The following is a 15,643-nucleotide window of genomic DNA, read 5'->3' as shown; positions in this document are numbered from 1 at the left end:
CCATGTAAAACAAAACATTTTACAGTTGCTACATTGTAACCCTCCTTGGTTGAAGTTACGTGCAGATATTATGGGAGGGGGAGGGGATGGTTAGAACTAGTTATATACGTAGGCATTGCATCAACCAATCAGCAATTAGTAAGTACAGCTTCCTGAAGCTTGGTTGAGCTTCGCGAGGGTGAGTAGCTGTTAATAAAATGTAATCTTTTACGAATAGGTTACGCTATATATTTCATAATAATTACCGAAATTGCTATCGATGCAAAAAGCAAATGCATATAATAGTGTCCGTTTTAGTTTTTGCAGAGACAGCTCGCGGGAATATTCAACGTTTACTCCATTGTCCGCCTATGTAGCTAGCTAACACACTATGAATCTACATAACTAGCTTTTCTAGCGAAACAGCTAGATAGACCGATACGACACATAAGGATAAGATGGTCCGCTGTCCAATTAAGGACACGTTTGGATTGTCCAGCGAGGTCATGTATTCAAGACCCAATAAAGTTGGTAATTACATTTAGTTGCACACTTGACTGTCAATGAACTGTTGGTTTGATAAGCTGTTGGTGTGTTTCAGGAGGTAGACAAAGCCGGGATCATAATATCATAATAATGGGAGGAGTGAAGCAAGAGCAGGGCGAGGGTTCTCACCCTCGAGGCCCTCACTCATCTGAGACCCCGCACGAAGAGGCAAGACCCGGGAACGCACACTCACATGCACGCACACATATACACACGTACGCATACAATTGGAACATTAACCTGAACCTTGATAAAAACGCTAACCGATAACAGAACCCCTTATAGAACATGTAACAACAAATCTCTCAGAACGTCGGATAGAAACATTAGAGTAAAACGTTAACGGAACATCTGACAGTGTTTCGTCTCCGTCCAGCCGGCCAAGAAGAGGGGCTGGCCCAAGGGGAAGAAGAGGAAGAAGGTTCTCCCCAATGGACCGAAGGCCCCGGTCACGGGGTACGTCCGGTTCCTGAACGCACGGCGCGAGCAGATCCGGGCCCAGCACCCAGACCTGCCCTTCCCAGAGATCACCAAGAGGCTGGGCGCCGAGTGGAGCCGCCTCAACCCCACCGACAAACAGGTACCGGCTAGAACACACATGAACCAGCTAGAACACGCAGGAACCAGTTTGAACATACAGGCCCCAGCTAGAACACGCAGGAACCAGTTAGAACATACAGGAACCAGCTAGAACACGCAGGAACCAGTTAGAACACGCAGGAACCAGTTCGAACACACAGGAACCAGTTCAAACACACAGGAGCCAGTTCAAACACACAGGAACCAGCTAGAACACACAGAAACCAGCTAGAACACACAGGAGCCAGCTAGAACACGCAGGAACCAGTTCGAACACACAGGAACCAGTTCAAACACACAGGAACCAGCTAGAACACACAGGAGTCACTCAGAACACACATGAACCATTTGAAACTGTAACGAGTTAGAACCAGCTGGTCTGAGTGTGTGTGTGTGTCAGCGCTACCTGGACGAGGCGGAGCGTGAGAAGGTGCAGTATGCCAGAGAGCTGAAGGAGTACCAGCAGAGCGAGGCCTACCAGATCACCACTGCCAAGATCCAAGACAAGAAGGTCAAGAGAGGTGAGGCCTGCAGCTCACACACACACGCGCCCACACATTCACACAGCGCACACACACACCCTGTCTGATGTGATTTTATTGGTGGTTTCCAGAGGAGTCTCCCTCAGTCATCATCAACGCTAACAGCTCAGGAGTCTCCAACAAGGTACCTGTCTGCTTCCTGTTGTTGTTACCTCTGGGTGGTTAGTATTGCTGTAGTGTTGTCATCCTAACCATCTCGTAAGGTTTCTCCCATGTTTTTCATGGAAGAGTTTTTAGGAGTGTTTCCTTCTTGTTCTTCTTTGAGGCGTTACGTTGATTACAGGGGTGTGTGTGTGTGTGTGTGTGTGTGTGTGTGTGTGTGTGTGTGTGTGTGTGTGTGTGTGTGTGTGTGTGTGTGTGTGTGTGTGTGTGTGTGTGTGTGTGTGTGTGTGTGTGTGTGTGTGTGTGTGTGTGTGTGTGTGTGTGTGTGTGTGTGTGTGTGTGTGTGTGTCTCCTTCAGGGCTTGGAGATATCTCCCAGGTTTGATGTACCCATGTTCACTGAGGAGTTCCTGGACCAGAACAAAGGTGAGCCCAGAGACCACTACTGACTACACTACTGTGTGTGCGTGCGTGTGTGAGACAGCAGGAGGGAGGGGGCATAAGAGAGAGAAATGATAAAGAGATTGTGACAGTAAGAGGAAAGGAGTGGATGTGGGAGAGAGTGTGTGTGTGTGTGTACATGGGTAATTGGGGTAAGGGTTTTGTAAGGGCCACTGTCAGTTGTTAATCTCTCCCTCCTTTCCTGTCTGTCTCTCCCTTCTTCTCTCTCTCCTCCACTGTCTCCCTTCTCCCCCCCCTCAGCCCGGGAGGCGGAGCTACGGCGCCTGAGGAAGGCCAACGTGGAGTTTGAGGAACAGAACGGCGTCCTGCAGAAGCACATCTCCGACATGTTTGCCGCCAAGGAGCGCCTGGAGGCGGAGCTAGGGCAGGACGAGCTCAGGACGCAGGCGCTGCAGCGCCACCTGCTGGTCATCAAACACACGCTGGTCAGCAGCCTCAGCTCCATAGCCCTGCCAGGTACACACACACACACACACCCACACAGCCAGGTCTGTCACATACACGTGCTGTAACTTGTGAAGCTCGTCAAACTGTTTGCGTCCCCTCCCCCAGGTACAGGAGAGACGCCCTCGCTGGGGAATCTGGACTCCTATCTGAGTCGCCTCAGTGGGGCGCTAGAGAGCAGCCCTCACGAGCACCGCGCCCTGCTCACCCAGCTGAGGGACGTGCTGGGCCATCTGGAAAAGTACGCATCCCTCCCTCCATCCCTCCATCTGTACATCTCTCCATCCTTCCATACATGTCCATCCATCCTTTCGGTGTCTTAACACTTCCTGTCTCTAACGCTTCACTTCCTGTCTCTAACCTTACACTTTCTGTCGCTGACACTTCTTGTCTCTTTTCGTTCACAGTGAGAAGCTGTGAGAAGGCTGCCCTGAAGGAGAGGTCAAAGTTGACGACCCTGACGATGACCCCCAGGATAACCCAGAGAGAACCAGACACTGTTTTGCCCGGTTCTACTCCAGTGTGTCGGAGAACTGCTCTACGTGACAGAACCCTGGCTGTCCGTGGAGGGGTGTTTCTGATTGGTGGTGAGAGGTAGCTTGAGTGCTACAGTGACCAATCATCTTTACAGTAACTGACCACAGCCCCTCTGGGTTTGTGAGAGATCATTTCATTGGAGCAGTGTGTGTTGGGACTTAAATGTTTGTGTTAATTTTCAAAACAGGAATATGCATTTGATGATGTTTTTTTTGTAATGTTTGCGTTCATTAAAAGTGAATGGTGATTTATCTGATGTCGTTGTTGCCAGAAAGTTCGAAGTCTGCTATGTCAAATACGGTTGGTTTCCGTCCCTGTCCCCCTTCTCTCACTGCTCCACGGTTCCCCTCCAACTGTCTTATCAATAAATAAAGCAGAAAAACGTCCCCAAATAGATCTACAAAATGTCATATCACAGTCGTCCACGAGAGGACGGTGGTTGTCCATGTTGTTTGCTAATCCTTATAACATAGCCTACCATACACGCCCTAAACTATTAGAAAAAAATAGTTGAAACAAATATATAAGCAGTTTAAGTTGGAATCAATCTAAACGTTCGAGAAATGCTTATATCAAAGTTTTGAAGTTAATTGATCCACTTCACCCTATTCCATTAGTGTACGGTCGTGGCCGCATAGTTGCTGGCCGCAATTATGCTTCCTAGTTATGTACAGTGCTGATTATGACAGGGCACCGGCAGGTCATGGCCCTCGTGGAGAGCAAGGCTTCTCGATCAGGTGTTCATGAGCGTCGTGATTCCAATCCCTTCACCACGGTTCTGACGTCACTTTCGGTATCAGTCCACACAGATGTGATGCTGGAAAAACATGGCTGAGCGTCGGGAAGCGGAGAGCTGAAAAGACCCGGGGAATACCGACACACCGCGAGCCACACACGGCGTAAAACGGAGGAAGTGTGGAGGAACAAAACATCCCAGCTCTGAAATTCCATGTTTACGTTTTTTACCGTTTTTTTACGGTTAATATTAACGGTGACATGTGGTAAGAGCCGCGGCGGAGATTTCTCCTCCATTCATTCATCCATCTACACACGGGCGGTGGACACCGAGGACCGCTCCCCAAGTAAAAAAAAAGCCAACCCGGTTGGAAGCCAGCAGGGAAACGTTCACCAAAGCGGCGTTTGAGAGATGTCATTGCTGTGTGTCGGAGGTAAGAGACGGGGACCGTGGACCACTAACTGAAAGCGGATGACATCTATAGGCGCGACTTGCAGCTAAACACCGACTGATAACCCCACCGTTACCAGTTGCTTGCTTCCCTGCCTGAAGTCTCCCAGTATCTAACCCTTTAAACTTCTAGTTGCTTCTACAATCTTATGATTTCATAATGATATGAAGGCAAGCGTGACAGTCTTCAGAAGCCACGACCGCTTGTCTAAACGCTTACAGTGGTATTCTGCTTAACTCCCAGAGCTTTAGTTAAATGGCCGTATTGAGCGGTTTATTTATATATTGATATCGACTTCTCGCTTTTCAGAGGGTCTCTGAATGCCAAACTCTGTTTGTTACGTTTCAAGACGGTAAATGCGTGACAACCACGCGTGGACCAGCTATTGATTAGGTTTCAATGGTTTGCCGAGTGGTTGTATGGACAGTTCTGTTGCGCGCTACACAACATTTAGTGTCTCCGCTCCCATGTTGTGTATTTGATACACGCGCGTGCGCACACACACACTTACACAGAAACAGTGTATGTGTATTTATGTGTGTAGGAGGAGGGAGTATTTGGCCTCTTTGTGGGTCACCACCATAGGCTGTCATGTCTTGTGACATGTGAGGAGAGAACATGCTATATACTGGCAGTGCATGCGTTTGTGTGTTGCTTATCGGTGAGTGAGTGTGTGTGTGTGTGTGTTCAGCAGCGGACTGGCCAGCTGTCAGGATTGAGACAGGTCCCTCCAGTGATCCCTCGACCAACCGGAGGTTTGTTGGCATAGCAACGCCCCAGTCACCGGGGCCGCTGGCGTTTTTAACTTCCTCTTCCTCCTCAGTACGAAACAAACCAGAAGCAAAGATGACACGAAATACTCAACAAAATCCTACAGCAAAAAAAAACTACAACACCCATCAAAAGCTACTCCAAACACCCCCCAACAAATCCTATTGCTGTACTAGTCACAGTTCCACACTCCTGTAGTTCTGTGTATGGAGCTGGAGCTGGCGGCCGAGAGAGAGACTCGTTATCTCCTTATCTCGCATGCATTATTCAGGCCTCTTATTGTTTCAGCGCCTCATTATTCCCATTCATTGTGCGGTTCCTGCCTCTCGCGCCGGGCCCAGCCAGCCTCCGCCGGCCACATGCACAGATCAAACACTCTTCCTGGACGAATGGAGACGCCGCTGGAAACAGTCAGGCAACCAGTCAGCTGTTTAGATGGAGTGGAGTGGAGTGGGGGGAGAGGCGGGGAGACAGAGAGAGAGAGAGAGGGAGGGAGAGAGAGACGCAGAGAGAGGAGGAGTGTGGGGGAGAGTGGCAGTGGGAGAGAGTGACAGTGGGGGAGAGGGGATGAGGCCGGGGCAGGGGCCTCATCCAGACCCGGGCCTCACCCGGCGCCATGACTCTGCTCTTCCATCTGCTCTCTCACTAACAAGTTAACACATGATTACTCCTTTCAAGGCTGGATGTAATTGGAAGCGGCGGTGTTACGCAACATTGACCTCCATCGTGTAGTTTCATCACGATCGGCTTCTAATCAACAGTGATATCCCCTCGTGTCCCTGGAGAACCGAGGCTGGCGTCGAAGACAGGAAAACTCCAGAGACACACCGTTAACTAACAGCACTTTGTGTTGAATTCTAGAACTCCCTCCTCTGTTTCCTTCATTCTAGAACTGTAGAACTCCAGAACTCCGCCCCCCCCCCCCCCCCCCCCCTCCCTGCCTGTGCAGCCGAGCGTGCTCTGTGCTGTGCCTGGGAGCAGTGAGAACCCCCCTCTCTACACTGTCACGCTGACGAGGATATTTATAGTGTTGGGGATGCTGAGCAGCTCAACCCGCGCTCCGCTGCACACCGAGAGAGGGAGAGAGGGAGAGAGGGAAGGAAGGAAAGAAAGAAAGAGTGAGAGGGCGAGAGAGCATTCGCGCACACTCGCCACATGGCAGGAAGAGAGCGTGGGAGGGAGGGAGTGTGACAGGGGGAGGGATGCCAAGCTGTGAAGCAGGCTTACAGACAGACAGGAGCGAGGGAGGGAGAGGGGGAGTGAGGAAGCAAGGGTGGGTGGGGGGGATAAGTGTTGGAGAGCGACAGGGAGAGAGGGCTGGCAGGTTGGGAAGACAAGCAGAGAGAGAGAGAGCAGACGAAGAGGGGGAGTTGAGAAATAGACAGATATAGGAGGGGGCAGAGCCGACACAGCTGGGATGCCACTGTACGCTGTCTCCTCCTCCTCTCCCCTTCTTTCCTGTCATCCCTCCTCTCCTCCTCTCCTCCCTCGCCTTGCCTGCCATTTCCTCTGCCCTCCTCTCATCCCTCTCTGTCTCCTCCTCTCATTCCTATCCTCTTTTCTCTTCGCCTCTCCTGTCCTCTCCCCTCCATCAAAACAGGAAATGACAGGTGACCTGTAGAGGAGCAGCTTCCTGTCCAGGCTCCTCACACTGCCCTAGTGCAGACGACTGGTCTGATTTGGTTCTCAGATTGACGTAAACACGTTCCTCAGGGCTCGTGACTATTTATAGCCTCCTCCCCTTGTCTAGTCTCCTCCCCCCTCCTCTCCTGTCTGTGATGGGTGAGATGCAGTAAGACTGTAATGATTCCAATAGCTTTCACCACAACACAGGTAAAATGTGGTTGAGATGGCGTGGAGGTACAGTATGTTGCTAGCCTGCTAACGCTAAAGCCCTCCTGCTCTGTGGGTCTCCACAGCTCCAGGCAGAGGGCTGCAGACTCTAGCTAGTCTCCCCTGGATGGAGAGCTGATCTGTGGGTCACCAGAGCTGCAGACCCCATTCCCTGTTCCCCCAAGAAACCCCCCCGTCTGTTACTCTCTTTGGTCTCAGCTGCACCTGTAAGATAAAAGAGGCCAGGCCTGTGAATATGAATGTCTTCTAGAGACTATTGTGTGTGTGTACCCGCATGTGTGCCTGTGGTTGCCCGTGCGTGTGTGTTATGTCTGTGTGTGTGTGTGTGTGTGTGAGGCTGGTGAGGGGTTAGTGCATTATGAATGAGCCTGTTGACGTCAGAGATGTTAAAAAGTCACTCAGTTCCCGGAGGAGAGGAGAGGACAGGGGAGGGGAGGAGATGGGAGAGGAAAGGAAATGAGGGGAGAGGAGGGGAGGAGATGGCGTAGGAGAGGAGAATGGAGGAGTGAGGTGAGGAGAGGAGAGGAGGAAAGGAGGGGAGTGGAGGAGATGGGATCAGAAGAGGAGATGAAAGGAGAGGACCATCACTTTGTCAAACCTGCTGCTATGGTGCTAGACGAAATCACCAGTCACCCTTTCATCCATCCATACACACACACAGACAGACACACATACACAGACACACACAGACACACACAGAAGAGAGACATCCTATTGCAGAGTGACTCAGAACCTGACATCTGTGTGTGAATGCTATCCTTGATATTGAGATCCTGGCATTCAGACACGCACAGATGATCCAGACACACACACACACTAACACACACACACACACACAAACGACTCAGTCCCACACACATTGTACAGACCCACACACAATCCGGTCAAACACACTCCAGACACCACCGGTTAGGAGTGTTAAACTATGTAATTATGGATATTGGGTGTTTTATAACATGTATCCTAACCACTTGTCTCTCTCTCTTTCTCTCTCTCTCTCACTCTCTGTCTCTCTCTGTCTCTCTCTCTCTGTCTCTCTCTGTCTCTCTCTCTCTGTCTCTCTGTGTTGAAGTGAAGAAAGCTAAACTGGATGGACCTCAAGGTGAGTTTTCTCTCTCTGACTGTCTGACTTTAAAGAGTAACTACATGCCTCCATCTTAACTTCTGCCTGCCCTTTCCGATTTTCCCAAAATACTTTCTGGTGGAAGGTTGTGAGTTGGGGATTTTTCATAAATATGATTTTTGGGGCTTCCTCAAACACTTGACGTGATACATGATACTCATTAGCTGTGATACTCCCACTTTAACAAAACATTTGAATGAATGTGTCAGTTCAAATCCAGGATTGATGAGTTTAGCTGTGCATGGGTATGAATAATGGTGATTTATCTGAATTAAGAGGTTTTAATGTTCAGTTACATTCTAATGTCAACTATTGTTGATGTAACATATCTAAATATTGAACGCAGTGATTTTTTTAATCAATGACATATTTGGGTATTAAGTTGCTCTTTGAGACTTCAGATGTGAACCTTGGTGTTTGTCCCCTGCTCCCACAGAGAAGTTTAACACCTATGTAACGCTGAAGGTGCAGAATGTGAAAAGCACAACGATCGCTGTCAGAGGCAGCCAACCATGCTGGGAGCAAGACTTCATGTTGTGAGTCCATTCCTCTCCTCTCTCTTCTCTTTCTCACCTCTCCTCTCTCTTCTTTTTCTCACCTCTCCTCTCTCTTTCCTTTTCTCACCTCTCCTCTCTCTTCTTTTTCTCACCTCTCCTCTCTTCCTGTCTTTATCACCTCTCCTCTTGCACTCGTCTCCTCCACTCCTCTCCGCTCTTTCACTCTGTTCCTCCTCTTTTCTCTTTCTTCCCCCCTCCGCTCCCCTCCCCTCCTCCACCTCCGGTCTGAGTCAGGGTGTAACGCTGTCTGGAGGGATGTAAAAAGGAAGTGATGTCAGCAGGATGTGATTTCAGCCCAAAGTTGAAATGAGATTTTATCAGTTTAAGTCTAAATCTGCTAAACTTCCTTCGAAAAGGGGACAGCTCTAAACTCTGCACTCATCTCTCCCTTTCTCTCCCTTTCTTTTCATCCCTCTCTCCCTGTGTCTCTCTCTCTTCTCTCCTCCTGGACAGCAGCATCAGCTGGCTGCTAGATTATTCCCTCAACTCTCTGCGGGAGAGGGAGGGAGGGAGGGAGGGGAGAGAGGGAGGGGAGAGAGGGAGGGGAGAGAGGGAGGGGAGAGAGGGGAGAGGGATCTGTTTTCCTATCAGAGATGATGCTGATGCTATTATTAGTTTTATATTCCCAGGTATATTATATTATTATATTCCCACTCCCATCATCCAGTCCTATCAGAATGATTCATGTTGTTGTTCTTGTGCAGGCTAGCTCCAGACCAGCTTGTGTGGTCAGATGGTGACCTTTATTTTTCTGTTTGATCTCCCCCTCCCACCACCAGTGAGATCAGCAGGCTGGACCTGGGGCTGACAGTGGAGGTGTGGAACAAGGGGCTGATATGGGACACCATGGTGGGCACCCTCTGGGTTCCTCTGCACAGCATCAGACAGTCCAACGAGGTAATCGTCAATCTTCTGGTCTGGTCTAGACTAGTCTGGTCTGGTCTAGACTGGGCTGGTCTGGTCTAGACTGGTCTGGTCTAGACTTGTGTAGGCTGGGCTGGCCTAGACTACTTATGTAGTGTAGTCTGGTCTGATGTAGACAGGTCTGGTCTGGCCTGGCCTACTAACACTATTTGAAAATGGCCTCGTATCTGGATGAGGGCGTCTGCTAAATGCCCCCCCCCACATCCTCCCCATCCCAGGAGGGGCCAGGTCAGTGGCTGACTCTGGACTCTCAGGTCATCATGGCGGAGAATGAGATCTGTGGCACCAAAGACCCCACCTTCCACCGAGTGCTGCTGGACACGCGCTTCGAGCTGCCGCTAGGTGTGTGTGTGTGTGTGTGTGGAGAGAAAGTGTGTATGTGTGACCTGTGTGTGACCTGTGTGTGACCTGTGTGTGACCTGTGTGTGACCTGTGTGTGACCTGTCTGACCCTGTCCATATTTCTCAGACATCCCGGAGGAGGAGGCTAGGTACTGGGCCAAGAAACTGGAGCAGCTCAACGCCATGCGAGACCAGGACGTAAGGCATCCATCCATCCTCTCCCCTTCTCCCCTCTCCTCTCTCCTCTCCTTGTATCAGTCCATGTTGGGAAACCAAGTGTAGTGATGTTGTTGTTGTTGTGCCAGTATGGTTACCAGGAGCAGCAGGAGAGACCACTGCCAATACCAGCCACACAATGCTGTAAGTGTTCCCATCAATACATGCATCTAGGTCTCATCAATACATGCATCTACTCCTCCCTTCTTCTCCTCCTCCCTCTTCCTCCCCCTCTTCTCTTACCTCTCTTCCTCCAGTATCATATCCTCCTCTCCTCCTTCCTCTCCTCTCCTCCTTCCTCTCCTCTCCACCCTTCCTCCCCCTTGTCCGCCTAGGTAGGAAATGAGAAAGGGAGGGAAGGAAAATGCTGACAAATGGTCCCAGCTGACAGGCAGAGCTGAGAGAGGGTGATGGATGGGTGTGTGCTGTCAGACTGTGTGTGTGTTCTTTGGTGATTTATGGGGCGTCTGGTAGCTTTGTGAGTGAGAGTTGTAGCAGACAGAGCTATACATACACTCACACACACACACACACACACACACACACACACACACACACAAGCAGGCCACTAGGTCAGCCATCCTTCTGCCCCTCTCTGCTCCTATTTTGTTTTTATCCCCTCCCTCCCTCCCCTCCCTCCCCTCCCTCCCTCCCTGCATCCCCTCCCCCCAGACCTTATGTCTTCCTATGTGTCCTTGCAGGTAACTGGAGCTTGTGGGGAGACCAGAGTGAGTATCATCCTCAACATTTTCTCCTGTTAGGGTCTGGTCTGGTCATGACTAACCTAGTCTGGTCTGGTCTAGACTGGTCTGTTCTGGTCTAGACTGGTCTGGTCTGAGAGAGAGAGAGCTCAGCCTAATCTCCATCAACACCACTTCAGTTTTAAACCTAATCCAATCACAGTACATTTTTTTATGTTTGTAAAAGTAATGTCTCAAAGGGCTGGACACATAGATCAGCACCTGTAACCAACCTAAACCAACCAATGAACCATTAACGAGCCAATTCAATTAAAACAAGCAGTATTATGAAATAACTGACCACACAATCTCCAGCCAATACAAATTAAGTGTCACATCTTAACCGACCAATGAAGCGCAGGATCCCCTCCCTGTCAACCAATCGTGTATGTCCCTGTGCAGACGAGGACCCGGACAGTGCGGTGGATGACAGGGACAGCGACTATCGTAGTGAGACAAGCGCCAGCATGCCCCCCCCCTTCTACACCACCTCCCAACCCAACGCGTCCGCACACCAGTATCCAATCAGAGGCTCCCAATTCGACGGCCCATACGACGAGGACTTCGGAAACGAGCTGGATTACGACCAGAGAGCCATGAGGTACGCACACACACACACACACGTACACACACATGGGCATGCTCACACACATGCATACACATACATATGAGCACATTCTAAAGAACACACAATGACAACAAATGACTGAGTAAACTGTTTACTGTTGCTCCAGCTCTGGCCTGTTTACCTGTGCTTGTCTCTCTAGCCAGAAGGAGCAAACAGCCGTCTCTGGCGTGTGAGTGTGTGTGTGTGTTTGTGTTGTTTTTCTCACCGGTTCCCATGGTAACCCTCCAGGGAATGGCCTCAGCACACAATCCGGGAAGAACCCCTTGCTCCTGTATGGCCCTCTGTGTGTGTGCGAGCGCATGTGTGTGTGTGCGTGTGTGTGTGTGATTGCACACGCATGTGTGAGTTTACAAAAACAGAAGTGTGTTTTTGGATGTGTGCAAATGTTTTGGTTCCAAAGGTGCAAAACCACGCTTGTCTATCATGGTGAGGGGGAGAGGTATAGCTGCATAAAGACCCCAGCCCCTCCCCCCAGCCCCTCCCCCCACCACTACCCTCCTCACCCCCCTCCCAAACAGATTGCGTTGTTCTAGCCTATCCAAGTTGATGGCTAAGCAAAGCTTTCTCTGTACCTGAAGAGAAAGGTTCTTTAACTGTTCCCTGGTTCCACCTGTTGGAGAACCCTCTTATCATGGTAGAGACTACTATTATTAAATTGATCTAGAAAGATTTTCCTTTGAGGTTCCAAAGGGTTCTCCAGAGCAGGAACAATTAAAGAACCCGTTTGGGCATCCTCAGGTTCCTTCCAGAACTTTCTCTCTAAGAGTGTTCCTCTCCCTGTGCTGTGGTTCTGAGATGATGGGTCTTCATGCAGAACCTGGATCAGACTAGAGGTTCTATTGGGTTCTGCTGTCTTTGAAAGCCTTGGACTGTGGATTCTACTGATACACCTCTCTTCCCTCCCTCCCTCCCTCCCTCCCTCCCTCCCTCCCTCCCTCCTCGTCATCCTCCTCCCACTCCCCTCCATACCTCTCCTTCTACTCCCCTTCCACCTCCTCCTCTCTGCTATTCTCCTCCTCCTCCTCTTTCTCCTCCTCCTCTTTCTCCTCCTCCTCCTCCTCCTCCTCCTCCTCCTCTTCCTACTCTCTTCCTCTTCTCTTCCTCCTCCTCCTCTCTGCTAATCTGCTCCTCTTCCCCCTCCTCCTCCTCTTCCTCCTCTCCACCAGACGGTATGATAGCATAGACTCCGCCACCAACGATCAGAGTGATCTGGACTCTGGTTCGAGCCGTCCCACCAGCCGCCAGTTCTCCTTAGACAGTAGGCTCTCTCTCTCTGATAGGTGGGTCTGTGCACCTCCTCCTCCTCCTGCTCGTCGGCCATCTTGTCCTGGTGCCGCTGTGACGTCAGTACTGGCCTTGTCCCGTTCTCCTCGCTCGCCCGCTCGCTGTGCTTGCATGGATGTTATCCGGTGGTCCTCCTATCTCTCCTCGTTTCTCTGCTTCTCTCCCTCTCACTATCTGGTGTGTGTTTTTTGTTGATATTGTTGATACTGTGACCCCCCCTGCCCTCAGGGCCCCCTCCCTTGCTGGCCTCCTGGAACAGTTGTCACGGCAGCAGTTGCCCCCCTCCCTCCCCCCACACACACACACACACACCTCTCCAGTGGGTGTTGTAACACTGTTGTGACTTCCTCGGTCTGTGAGTTAATGTGAGGCGAGCTCTGTGTGTGTGTGTGTGTGCGACAGTGACAGCTTGTTATTGCCCTCTCCTGTGTGTGTGTGTGTGTGTGTGTGTGTGTGTGTGTGGAGGGCTGGATGCAGCGTGGCAGTGACAGCCTGTTATTGCCCTCTCCTGTATGTGTGTGTGTGGTGTGTGTGGAGGGCTGGATGCACTGACAGCCTGTTATTGCCCTCCCTTGTGTGTGGCAGTGGGAAGAGTTTCTTGTCTTTCTGGCTGTCTCTAACATGGTGATTATGCAGGCAGCAAGCAAGCTGGAAGCAAGCAGGCAGACAGACAGACAGACAGACAGACAGGCAGGCCGACCGACCGACAGATGGACAGACAGACAGACAGGCCAGCAGACAGAGAGACATGCAGAGAGACAGGCAGACACAGACAGAAAGGCAGAGAGACATGCAGAGAGACAGGCAGACACAGACAGAAAGGCAGAGAGACAAGCAGAGACGGGTAGAGAAAGGGAGGAGGGAGAGAGAGTGGAGGGGGGGACTGAGGGGAATAGAGAGTGTCAAGGGACATCATTTGTCAATGCTGGCATCATGATTGTGTATAGAGGTTAGGGTGTTTATGTGTGTGTGTGTGTGTGTGTGTGTGTGTTGGTCTTACTTTCTTTGATAATCTGATATATGCCACAGGACTCCCTGATTGGTCAAGAGTCTCTCCTGCTGCTCTGGCTGGCTGACTGTGTTCCTTACTGGTCAATCCTCTCTGACTCTGATGTCATCCCTCTCGAAAACTAACCCTCAGATAACATGTCTTTAAATTGTATCTGTGTGTGTGTGTGTACGTCTGTGTCATCTGCCTGTGTGTGCCTATGTGCGTGCACACTGTGTGTGTGCTCTCTTGTGGGTGTGTGCGTGTGTGCAGCCCCACAGGCAGCAGTCGCTACGCGTCCTCGGGGGAGCTGAGTCGGGGCAGCTCCCACCTGAGCGGTGCGTTTGGTCCGGACGACGGGGACAGCCTACGGGGGTCGGAGTTCTACGAGGAGAACGACTCGTACCACTCCTGCCACTCGTCTGTCAGCTACGGGAAGGGTTCCCCCAGCTGGGACCCCGAGGATGAGGGCCAGGCGGTGTACAGCGACGAGGGGGGGTACGTGAAAGACGGTGGGGAGGAGGGGGCCATATACGAGGGGGAGGTAGCAGTGTATGGCGGGGAGGTGGGGGTGGAGGGGGTGGTGGGCGAGGTGGGCGAGGTGGGGGAGGTGGGGGAGGAGGTGTACCACTACGAGGATGAAGAGGAGATGCCGTACGAGGAGGATGAAGACCTCTACCCTCTCGAGGGTGCCCTGAGCAAAGACCAGGAGGCCCCCTACACCCCGACCCCCACTACGGCTCTTGCTCCGCCCGAGGGCGCCTCCGTGCGACCCCCGTTTGAGAAACAAGCGTCCCTTCACCAGCGGGTTCCTCCCCAGTCCCAAGCCCAGGACCAGCTCCCCTGCCTGGACACAACCAGCCAGGAGCAGCTCCCCCAGACCACGGGCCCCACCATGCCCATCTTCACCCCCAAACAGCCCCCCCTCGCCCTCCCCCAGGACCAGGAGCCTGTCCCTGACGCCCTGCCCCCCCTGGATGACATCCTACCCGTAGAAGAGGAGGCTCCGGTCATAGAGAGCCCCCCCACGGCCCCCCCAGAGAAGGCAGAGGAGCCCCCCCTCCACAGGTGAGACCAGGGTCCACAACCGCTGTTGCAGCTGCTGCTGATGATGATGATGATCATCATAATAATATGCTCTCCTCTCTCTGTTTCTCTCTCCTTTCCTCACCTTCTGTCTCTCTACCTCCTCGCCTCTCTCCTTCCTCTCCTGTTGCCTTCTCTTTCCCTCCTCTGCTCCCTCACCTCCCACCGCTCCTCTCTTCCCTCCCCCTCCCCCTCTCCCTGCTCCCCCAGGAGGGAGGTGATGGAGCCTGGTCCAGCCAGGGCCAAGGCCAACTGGCTCCGACTCTGCAGCAGAGTGCGACTACAGTTGCAGGAGGTACCACTGTGTGTGTGTGTGTGTGTATAGGAGGGAGTGAGTGTTTAGTGTCGATGTGAGTGTGTGCGTGAGTGTGTGTCTTCCTTCATCAGCCTGAGTCTCCTCCCATCCTCCCGCATGTTGGATGTCTCAGTGCTCGGCTGCTCTGGTCTGATGGACCTGACGGTGATCTTCTTGTCGGGTCTGCCGTCTCCGACCAAAACTCAGCAGTTCTTATGATTTGCCTCTTTTAGTTGTAGTTTTTGTTTACCCTGTGTATTTGTTTGTTTGGATGCTGTTTGTGTGTATGTGTGTTTATCATCTCATAATTTTTTTTCAGTTATTTTCCATCCCCATAGCGATTTGCATGCTCCATTCTTATTGGCTGAGGCTGGAGCACACTCACAGGTGGGTATGTATGAGGTCAGACACTGGCGTGTGTGTGTGTGTTATGCTCTGCTTTGAGCATGCACAAATAGA

The 15,643-nt window shown here is 51.5% G+C and overlaps 2 protein-coding genes across 6 annotated transcripts in view; both read left to right on the top strand.

The window, feature by feature from the left end:
* The window catches only part of hmg20b (high mobility group 20B), a 4,702-nt gene extending 1,256 nt beyond the window's left edge, over positions 1–3,446 (top strand). For 3 of the 5 annotated variants that reach the window (XM_047013885.1, XM_047013887.1, XM_047013882.1), the window contains exons 2-9: positions 581–693; positions 884–1,105; positions 1,505–1,625; positions 1,718–1,770; positions 2,107–2,173; positions 2,450–2,665; positions 2,762–2,894; positions 3,061–3,446. In XM_047013885.1, the coding sequence (XP_046869841.1) occupies positions 616–693; positions 884–1,105; positions 1,505–1,625; positions 1,718–1,770; positions 2,107–2,173; positions 2,450–2,665; positions 2,762–2,894; positions 3,061–3,073 (903 nt within the window). In that variant the 5' untranslated portion in view covers positions 581–615 and the 3' untranslated portion in view covers positions 3,074–3,446. Of the gene's footprint in view, positions 1–78; positions 179–580; positions 694–883; positions 1,106–1,504; positions 1,626–1,717; positions 1,771–2,106; positions 2,174–2,449; positions 2,666–2,761; positions 2,895–3,060 lie in introns of those variants that run through there. The other 2 variants (XM_047013886.1, XM_047013883.1) reach the window with 2 other exon arrangements.
* A 462-nt stretch (positions 3,447–3,908) lies between these two features.
* LOC124462251 (protein unc-13 homolog A-like) overlaps positions 3,909–15,643 on the top strand; it is a 31,859-nt gene continuing 20,124 nt past the window's right edge. The window contains 13 exon segments of the mRNA XM_047013888.1: positions 3,909–4,359; positions 8,075–8,104; positions 8,562–8,661; positions 9,462–9,579; positions 9,825–9,948; positions 10,075–10,145; positions 10,253–10,307; positions 10,865–10,891; positions 11,306–11,504; positions 12,698–12,811; positions 14,077–14,353; positions 14,414–14,871; positions 15,100–15,184. Coding sequence (XP_046869844.1) covers positions 4,338–4,359; positions 8,075–8,104; positions 8,562–8,661; positions 9,462–9,579; positions 9,825–9,948; positions 10,075–10,145; positions 10,253–10,307; positions 10,865–10,891; positions 11,306–11,504; positions 12,698–12,811; positions 14,077–14,353; positions 14,414–14,871; positions 15,100–15,184 — 1,680 coding nt within the window. The 5' untranslated portion in view covers positions 3,909–4,337.

The sequence above is a fragment of the Hypomesus transpacificus genome, unplaced genomic scaffold, assembly GCF_021917145.1.
Source record: "Hypomesus transpacificus isolate Combined female unplaced genomic scaffold, fHypTra1 scaffold_205, whole genome shotgun sequence".
Classification (NCBI taxonomy): Eukaryota; Metazoa; Chordata; class Actinopteri; order Osmeriformes; family Osmeridae; genus Hypomesus; species Hypomesus transpacificus.
The sequence above is the reverse complement of the archived record's forward strand: the minus strand, read 5'-3'. Positions and strand labels throughout refer to the sequence as shown.